Source organism: Oenanthe melanoleuca, chromosome 23 (assembly GCF_029582105.1).
Source record: "Oenanthe melanoleuca isolate GR-GAL-2019-014 chromosome 23, OMel1.0, whole genome shotgun sequence".
In the NCBI taxonomy this organism is placed as follows: domain Eukaryota; kingdom Metazoa; phylum Chordata; class Aves; order Passeriformes; family Muscicapidae; genus Oenanthe; species Oenanthe melanoleuca.
This window is the reverse complement of record NC_079356.1, coordinates 4245895-4255497: the sequence shown is the minus strand read 5'-3', so window position 1 is coordinate 4255497 and position 9603 is coordinate 4245895. Positions and strand designations below refer to the sequence as shown.

At 66.7% G+C, this 9603-nt stretch overlaps 1 protein-coding gene across 3 annotated transcripts in view; it reads right to left on the bottom strand.

The window, feature by feature from the left end:
* The window catches only part of TINAGL1 (tubulointerstitial nephritis antigen like 1), a 10390-nt gene extending 1084 nt beyond the window's left edge, over positions 1-9306 (bottom strand). The window contains exons 1-10 of one of the 3 annotated variants that reach the window (XM_056509398.1): positions 8831-9306; positions 7336-7658; positions 6617-6680; positions 4971-5063; positions 4764-4878; positions 3402-3525; positions 2724-2874; positions 1227-1410; positions 918-963; positions 368-491 (exon numbers count right to left, since the gene is read on the bottom strand). In XM_056509398.1, the coding sequence (XP_056365373.1) occupies positions 368-491; positions 918-963; positions 1227-1410; positions 2724-2874; positions 3402-3525; positions 4764-4878; positions 4971-5063; positions 6617-6680; positions 7336-7658; positions 8831-9291 (1685 nt within the window). In that variant the 5' untranslated portion in view covers positions 9292-9306. Of the gene's footprint in view, positions 1-367; positions 492-917; positions 964-1226; positions 1411-2723; positions 2875-3401; positions 3526-4763; positions 4879-4970; positions 5064-6616; positions 6681-7335; positions 7659-8145; positions 8302-8830 lie in introns of those variants that run through there. The other 2 variants (XM_056509400.1, XM_056509399.1) reach the window with 2 other exon arrangements.
* Between the last annotated feature and the right edge of the window lie 297 nt (positions 9307-9603).

Below are 9603 nucleotides of genomic sequence, written 5' to 3'. Positions count from 1 at the left end.
CGAGGTTTTGACATCCGCTCCCGGAATAGGGGCTGGAATATTTAGCCAGGGCAGGAGGAAGGAAACTCCGGCACAGGGCAGCCGGCCCTGCTGCCCTCTCGGGGGTCTGCATCCTCAACCCAGCCCCTCCTGGGGGTCTGCACCTCCAACCCGGCCCTGCTGCCCTCCTGAGGGTCTGCACCTCCAACCTCGCCCCTCCTGGGGGTCTGCACCTCCAACCCGGCCCTGCTGCACTCTCGGGGGTCTGCACCTCCAACCCGTCCCCTCCTCCCTCCATGGGGTCTTTCCCGGCTAAAAGAACATTTCTCCCACCCACACCAAGCCTCTCCGCACCCCCTGGAGCCCCCCAGGTCACCCCCGCACCCACCCCGTGATTTTGACCGAGTGGGTCCCGTGTCTCTGGTGCTTCGGCCCCTTCCCCTCGGCCACCGGCGTGTGCCGATAGATCCCGCTCTTGTACATGAAGAAATCCTCGTGCACCTCCAGGATGGCTGCGGGGAGCGGGACAGGGTTTGGGGACACCGCCACTGTCCCCAGGGTGGGGGATTCGGGCACGGGGTGGGGGCACGGGGGGCGTCGCATTCCCGGCGGGAGGGAAGGCGGCAGCCGGATCAACCCCGGGGCGATGCAACAACACTCAGAGGTGGTTACAAAAAGAAAAAAAAAAAAATATTAAACAAACGCAGCTGCCAAGACGGTGATTAAATCTCAGGAGTTAATGAGCAACCCAGTGCCCGCTGGGGTGGGCAGCGTGACGGGCACTGGGGCAGCGCTGCCCGGGCACGCAGGGGGAGCAGCTGAGGGGGTTCTGGCCCCCACGACAGTTCCCCAGGTCTGGACAGAGCGGTTTTCCCCCCCACACTTTGTTCCCCCGACATTTTGGGGTGCACAGAGAGGAGCCCCCGCCAGCTCCTTACCTTGCACGGGGCCGTTCTCCAGCAGCTCCTTCATGATCTCCTTCTCCTGCAAGCACAGAACCGGGTGGCACCGGGTGGCACCGGGTGGCAGCAGGGCCGGGACCCCCGGCACGGCCCTCCAGACCCCCAGGGATGCAGCAGAGCTGCTCCAGCACCCACAGGAGGCTGCTGTGGAGATGCCGAGCGCAGGAGCCGCTCCCCGGGGCTCCGCAGCGGGGTTTTCCCAGCCGCATTCCCAAACTCGGTTTTCCCAGGTAGAGCAGCCCGAGCCGAGCCCCCTCCCGCTCCGCCCCCGGGCCCGGCGCTCACGCTGGAGGAGAGGCGGTAGGCGGGGGTGGACTGGTAGATCTCGTTGGAATGGGTCTGGGGGTTGGGGCACCGCGCTGTCGCCTGCCGCTTGCCCCGGCCCGTGGAGCGGCTGTGCATCATGCAGGGCGGAGCCGCGGGCTGGCTCTGCTGGCTCGTGAACGGGTAGCACTCGTCTGTCACCACCCTGCGCAGGGACAGCGATGGAGGAGGGCAAGGACCACCCGGCTCCATCCTCATCCCAAAGCCCACTCCCATCCCCATCCCAACCCCAAACTTCCAGCCCTATCCCAAACCCCCCTCCCATCCCCCCCTGAACCCCATTCCCATCGCCATCCCAACCCCAAACTTCCAGCCCTATCCCAAACCCCACTCCCATCCCACCCTGAACCCCAATCTCATCCCCATCCCAATCCCATCTCCATACCGAACCCACCCTCCGTCCCCACACCAAATCCCTCTTCCATCCCAAAACCCACTCCCATCCCAACTCCCATCTCCATCTCACCCCAATCCCCAATCCCCACTCCCATCCCACCCCAATCCCCACTCCCATCCCACCGTGATCCCCACTCCCATCCCGATCCCAAACCCCACTCCCATCCCGATCCCAAACCCCACTCCCCACCGTGCCCTGGCAGCCCCCAGTGCCCACCTATCCAAGGGACAGGATGAGCACGGGGATCTCTTGGGCTCTCCCCAGGTGATCAGAGCCTCAAACCCCCTTCATCCCACCCTGTCCCAGAGCAGCATCCCATCACAAAATCACATCTCATCCCAAAATCCCATAATCTCCTTATCCCATCCCATTACCCCATTCCATCATCCCATTATCCCATTCCATTGATCCCATCCCAAAATCCCATACCATCCCATTATCCTACCCCATTATACCATCCAATCCAAATCCCAATCCCATTGATCTCATCCCATCCCATTGATCCCATTATCCCATGATCCCATCCCATGGATCCCACGGATCCCATTGCATTCCGTTATCCCATCCCATCCCGTTATCCCACCCCATGATCCCACCCCATTATTCCACCCCATTATTCCGCCCCATCCAAATCCAAATCCCATTGATCTTATCCCATCCCATTGATCCCATCCCATGAATCCCATTGCATTCTGTTATCCCATCCCATTATCCCACCCCATTTTCCCACCTCACTATCCCATCCCATTATCCCATGATCCCATCCCATGGATCCCATGGATCCCACCCCATTATCCCATCCCATCATCCCACCCCATTATCCCACCCCACTATCCCACCCCATGATCCCAAACCATGGATCCCATCCCATTATCCCACCCCATCATCCCGTGATCCCATCCCATGGATCCCACCCCACTATCCCACCCCATTATCCCATGATCCCATCCCATGGATCCCATGGATCCCATCATCCCACCCCATTATCCCATCCCACTATCCCACCCCATTATCCTGTCCCATGGATCCCACCCCACCATCCCGTGATCCCGCCCGCTCACCCTCTCCTGCGCAGGTACCACCAGGCTCCGTCCAGGCGCCCCCCGCTGCAGCCGCGCTGGTTGCGGGTGTCGCAGGACAGGAGGTTTTGGGGGGACAGGGCGGGGGTCATGTGTCCCATGGAGTGGATGGAGATGCGGTCCGAGGCCACGGCTGGGGAGGGGCAGGGGGGCAGGGGGGGCGGTTTGCTCTCTGTCTCCCCCCGTCCCCACTGTCCCCCCCTGTCCCCACAGCTGGGGAGGGGCAGGGGGTCAGGATTTGGTCTCTGTCCCCGCTGTCCCCTCCGTGTCCCCGCTGTCCCCCCCCTGTTCCCGCTGTCCCCCCCGTCCCCGCTGTCCTCCCCCGTCCCCCCAGCTGGGGAGGGGCAGGAGGGCAGGGTTTGCTCTCTGTCCCCGCTGTCCCTCCCCTGTCCCCACAGCTGGGAAGGGGCGGGGGGTCAGGATTTGGTCTCTGTCCCGCTGTCCCCACCCTGTCCCCGCTGTCCCCCCCCCATCCCCACTGTCCCCGCGGCTGGGGAGGGGCAGGGGGTCAGGATTTGGTCTCTATCCCCACTGTCCCCCCCGTCCCCGCTGTCCCCCCCCGTGGCCCGCCGGCCCCCCAGCTGGGGAGGGGCAGGGGGGCAGGGTTTGCTCTCTGTCCCGCTGTCCCCCCGTGTCCCCGCTGTCCCCCCCGTCCCTCACCGGCCGTGGAGAAGGCCCAGGAGCCGGCGCAGTTCCCCTGGTCCAGCGGCTCGTGGATCATCCCCGGCCACTTGGCGGCGGCATCGAAGTGACGGGGCAGCACCTCGTTGGTGTCCATGTTCATCTGTGGGGCAGAGCAGGGAGGGGGGTCAGGCCACAGGGACCCCCCAGCTCCTCCTGCCACCCCAACCATCCCAAACGTCCCCTGAGATGGTCCCCAGACACCTTTAATGTCCCCCAGCCGCGCTGTGGGACATCAACTCCTCCTGCCATCCCAGCCATCCTCTGAGCAGGGTCCCCAGCCACCTTCAGTGTCCCCCGTCCCACTGTGGCACCTCAGCTCCTCCTGCCATCCCAGCCATCCTCTGAGATTGTCCCCAGACACTTTTAATGTCCCCCAGCTGCACTCTGGGACTCCCACAGCTCCTCCTGCCATCCCAACCATCTTCTGAGATGGTCCCCTGATGCCTTCAGTGTCAGCCTGACCCATTGTGGGACCTCAGCTCCTCCTGACATCCCAGCCATCCTCTGAGATGGTCCCCAGACACCTTTAATGTCCCCCAGCCCCACCGTGGGACCCCATGTCCTCCTCCTGCCACCCCAGCCATCCTCGGAGCAGTGTCCCCACCCGCGCTGTGTGCCCCCCAACCTAACTGCAAGACCCCTCGGGACAGGGACATCACCCGTGACAAACATTTGGGTGTCCCCTGATCCCACACTACTCAATTTCCCCTAAATTTGGATGCCACAGCCCCAGCAGCTCCTTAGAGAACAGCAGTGTCCTGTCCCGGAGCCCAGCAAGGCTCTCGGTGGCCACCGAGGTCACACAGTTCTGGGTCACACAGTTCTGGGTCACACAGCCCCTCACGGTGGCCACGCAGCCCCTCACGGTGGCCTCTGGCCCAGCCTTTCCGTCCTGGAGCGGTGACGGCGCCCCCGCCCCGGCCCTTCCTGGACAGGACACGGCCACAACTCCCCGGCTTGTCCCAGCGCAGGAAGCGCCTCTAAATTTAAACCTCAGGCTCGGGAGCCGGGGCTGGGCGTGCACCGAGCTCTGCCGGACCCCAGGGACCCCCGGGGGTGCCCACCCCGGGTTTGGGTGGAAAAGCGCTGGAGCAGGCGGCTCTGCTGAGTCAGCAGCGGCGGGGCCGGCGTTCCGATGGGAAACGAGCGCGGAGGAGAGGGGGAAAAAACAACACTGGCAGCGCGGGGATTGTCCGGGGGAATTTGCTGAGCTGCTGTCTCCAAACACGAGGGCTGCCCTGCCTCCCCGCTGGGAGCCCCTTCCCAGCCCTGGGGAATCACTGGGATGGGCAGGGACAGCCCCTGGCGTGCCTCAGTTTCCCTTGCGGCGGGACTCACGTGCATCTCGTTCATGTTCATGACGGTGGGAGAGGGACGGAAGGTGCCCAGGCGGTGGCGGATCCCGTCCTCCAGGGTCATCCCCCAGAACTGGCTGTAGTTGGCGGCTCTCCAGCTGCGTGGGGAGAGGGGACGCGCGTCACCCCCAAAAAAAAGCACCGAGGGGTGAAGCACCGCCGCCCCACCCTGGCGGTGCTCGGTCCTTACCCGAAATTGCCTCTGTTGACGGCGTCGATCAGCTCCCCATCCATCAGGCAGGCGTGGTCCTCGCACTGCCACTGCCCGCCGGGCCCGCAGGTGCTGCGGAGGGGACAGCCGGTGACAAATGATGTCCCCAAGGTGACCAGGGGCACCCCGAGTGGGCGCTGCCCCTCCCGAACTGGGCAGCCAGAGAGGGGCTCAGGGCTGCTTCTGGCAGGGCTTGGCACCTCAGAACGGGGTGAAGCCGCGGGCAGCCCTCTGGGTGACCCGGAGTGGCCTCTGGGTGACCCGGAGTGGCCTCTGGGTGGCCCTGGGAGCTGTCCCCCCCCTCGCCCCAGCCCTGGCAGGAGCCCCGAGGGCAGACAGGCCATGGGACAGAAAATCAGCTGAAAAGCTGCCAGGGCTGCAGACATCAGAGAGGGGCTTGGACAGCAGCCCGGGGCGGGGGGTCGGGGCTGGGTGTCCCCATGAGTGTCCCACTGCCACCAGGTCACTCCTGCGGCACCCACGGGGACAGCCGGGGCTGTGGGGGTGTGGCGGGTCCCCCGGGGAGCCCCGGGCTGTGCTCCCCCCGTGCAGTGAGCAATGCTCGGCATGCCCCGATCCCGGCACATTTCCCTTTTATGGAGCTGCCCAGATCCAGGCACATTTCCCTTTTATTCCCCATCCCGATCCCGCCAGGCAGCACCTGCATTCCAGCACTCGCCCATCCATCCCTGAGCGCTCCCGGCGCTGTGTGTGACACCCGGGGACCTGAGAGCACCTCCGGGTGCCACCAGCTGGGTGCCCACACTCCGTGTCACCCCGCCGTGGTTCCTGTCCCCTGCCACACCCGCGGGACCCCGGCAGGGACAGGGACGGGGGGGAAACACTGCAGAAATTCTCCAGGCAGTTTTCCAGGCGCTGATTGAGGGGTTTATAAGAGATTTTCCCCCTCCCCAGCGCTGGTGGGTCAGAGATGCTCCCCCAGCAGCACGGCTTGGGGACAGCGACATTCCGCCGGGAATGGGGACACCTCCGTCCCTGAGCGCTCCGCTCAGGATCCCGGCGGGGCTGCAGGCTGCCCCAGAGCTGTGGGGAGGCTCGGGCTGGCTTTTCACCCGCACACACATGTTCCCACACGCGCCCCTGCCCTCGCACACGCCCCAGACGCTGCCTTTGATTTCCGCTTATCTGCCGCATCGCCCCTGCGGCTTCAATCCTCGTCTCCGGCAGCTCCGCGCCTGCAGGTTGCCCTATCCCCCACCTCCGCATGCCAGTAATACCAGTGCTCCCAGTATTCCCAAATAACCCCCGCGCTGCTCCAACGGCGAGCTCCGGCGGCTGCCGAGCGGCACGAAAGCACCGCGGCTACCCCAGCGTCCCGTCAGGCTTGGGCAAGCCGGGCTGCGACCAGCGTGCCCAAAATCCCCCCAGGGCAGCGCTTTGTCCCGCCGGGGCGAGCGGCTCCCACGCAGGCATGCGCTGAAACTTGGGAGCGGCTCAAGGCCCTTGGCTCCGAATTTGTTGGAGGAAAGGCGTTTTGGCAGCAGCTCCCACCACCCAGCTCGGGCCTCGCTCTCCGCCGAGCTCTGAGATTTACGGGACGGCGACACCTTCCCCTGGTGACATGCTGGTGACATGCCACAGGTGCCCGCATGGCGTTCACTCACCACAGGTTGCAGTTCTCCCGGTACGTGGCTCCTGTGGGATAATTGCGTCCGCCACGGGAACAGCCTGGATGGGAACGGGAGAACCCCCGGTGAGCGCCTGGCTGTGCCGGGGTCCCACCAGCACCCCCACATTCCCGGGGGTACAAACCGAAGGGAAAACCAGCGCGGTTCTTAAATCCCGGCTGCACCCCCTGTGGGTGCCGCACAGGGTGGGAGCGGGGCTGGCTCGGCGCCGCGAGGGTTAAATGCGCTCAGCCTGGCGGGACGGGGATAAAGGGGCCGGTTGTGCCCGGGAGGAGCTGGCGCTGCTCCGCGGGGACTCTGAGAGCGCCTTGTGCTGGCAGCTGGGGGCTGCCCGTGCCCCCTCCCCGCCCCAGCTGCCCGCAGGGTTAAGCCAAGGCCAGCATCTGCCTGCCCCAGACGTGACCGGGCAAGCTGGGATGGCGTCCCTCGTGTCCCCTCGCATGTCCCCTCGCATGTCCCCTCACGTCCCTGCCCTGCCCACAGGCTCTGATGGAGCCGCCGCTTCCCCAGGCAGCGAGCGGGCTGTGGGGTCACGGGCTGCTCCCACACCTCTTTTTCTGAGATTCCATCCTGTAGAGTTCCCAAAGCTTTGAGGGGTCCGGAACAGCCCTACGGTGAGCGCAGGAACGCGGGGTGCCACATCCGTCACCCCAAGGAGCACCAGCAGCACCCCAGGGCTGCCCCCAGCGCCTCACCTGCGGCTTTGGGGAAGGGGGCCGGGATGCCCAGGCAGTATTCCCAGAAATCGGGGCAGCAGTCGGAGACGGTGCGGTTGCAGAAGAGGTCGCAGTAGCAGAGGGTGTCGTGGTAGGGCACGGTGCAGCCGTCGTCGCGGCCGTGGCAGCACACGTCCCCCCGCTGGCAGTAGGAGCCCCCGGCGTCGTAGACCCCGTGCTGGTACAAACCGGGGCTCAGCTCCCGGCGGGTGCGGACCCGCGAGGACAGGGCCACCTGGGCCACCTGGGCCACCAGCCAGAGGCACAGCAGGGCCCGCATGTCCCCAGTCATGTCCCCACACCTGCGGAGGGAGGGCAGTGATGTCACGGAGGTCCCGTGGGTTTTCCCCATCCCACTCTGGGTGCTGCTCCCACCCTGCCCTCCCCAGCCTCCTCAAATCATTCCGGTTTTGTAACTCGCCTTGTGACCACGCAGCTCAACCTCCCAAACACCCTCCCAAAAACTTTCCCTCCAGCTCCTCACATCCCGTGCCCGCCCACCCCTTAACCGCTGCTCCAAAAGCAGAATCCCCTCGGGGAGGGGCTCCCCGGACACTCGGGTGGGCTGTGGGGGTCCCGTCCCCACAGCCACCCCCAGTGGGATCAGCTCGCGTGGCCGTGGGGGGCGATGGGGACCCCGAAAGAGGCCGGAGGGGACAATCCGGGGGACACTCGGGGAAGGATCCCCCTTCCTGCCGTGCCCGCCCCGCTGCAGCGTGGGGACTCCCGGGACCCCGGAACCCACGCGGCACCCACGGGGTGCGACCCCCTCCCCATTCCCGGCCGTACCTGCCGCGCCCGCCGCGCAGACACCCGTGAGAGGAGTGAGGGGTCCGGCGCCGCGATCCCCCACGGAATTCAGGGGGCGGGACCCCCTCCCCTCTCTCTCCTCCTCCCCGTCCCCCCCGAGTCTGCCCCGTACCTGCCGCGCCCGCCGCTCCGCCGCCCCGCGCCCGCCGCCGGCCCCGCCGCTCCTTATAGCCGCGCCCCGGCCGGGGGGGCGCGGGGAGGCGCCGGGGCAGCCGCCAGCGGCCCGGGGCGGAGCGCGGCGGGGCGAGGGTCGGGCCTGGGGCTGTAGAGTCGAGCCCCGAACTTGTGGCTCCCCTCGCCCGCATCTGTCCCCGCCGGGACGGGGTGTCCCCGGTTCCCCCCATCCCCTCCCGGTGCCCCCCCGGCACTGCCCTCGCCAAGTGGGGGGTCCCGGCTGTGGTAGGGGGGAGCCGTGCTGGGGGGCTCCCCACTGCCCATGTGTGTGGGCAGGAGGGGGAGGGAGGGGTGAAGAGGGGAGGGGGCTGCTTTCCTCCCCCTTCCAGGGGTGTGGGCAGCTGGGTACAGCTGAGACAGGGACACCCAGCTGGTGTCACTTGGATCCAGCCCCTGTCCCCGCTGCCAGCCCCCAGCCACGCGCTCAGGGACCAGAACCGGGGGGTCTTGGCCACCCCCCCAGGCTCCGGCCCCCCCGCGGCACCAGCACCTGCTGCGGGATCTCAGCCGCCCACTCGGGGCTCCTGCTGGCCCTGCCCCGCCGGGAGCTGCCAAAGGATTCCTCGAGGATGCCTCACGGCAGCCAGGACGGGAGCACCGCGGGGTTCCCTGGGCGGCCGCGAGCCACGGGCCACGGGCCACGGGCCACGGGCCACGGGCCACGGGCTCTGGCTGAGCCCACGGGGGCGGGGGGGCTTCACTGCGGGGGAAGTGAGTGGGAGTGGGGAGCACCAAACCCCGCCGGGCACGGCGCTGCCTGCTCCCCGGGACCCCGCGGTGCTCGGGGCGCCCGAACGAGGGTCGTGTGGAGCCCCACCCGCACGGAGCCCCTCTTCCAAGCGCTCTTGGAAGGGCCTTTTCCTGTGAGTGCGTCCTTGGGCAGCGGAGCTGGAGGCTGGAGCGCCGCAGGAAGGAACTGAGTCCAGCCCAGAGTCCGACTGTCTCCAGCATGACTGGACTCGTAGGAATCCACAGTGAGTCACGAATTCCCCCAAGACCCTCGGGGAACAAAGCAAAGCCACTGGCACAAAGGACATCCCCGGCCGCTGCTCTGTGTCCTTGTGCCCCCGCCAGCTCCCTGACAGCTCAGAGGGCTCCGTGGGGCGCTGCGGGAACAGCTGACCATTCCCGTAACAACCCTGTCCCCCTGCCAGCTGATAAGAGCAGCGCAGCGCGGAGGCGGCAGCGGCGACAATCCAAGTGTTTGGAGCATCCCCTCACCCCGTTCCTGCGGCTGGGCTCCGGCCCCGCGAGGTCACGGCT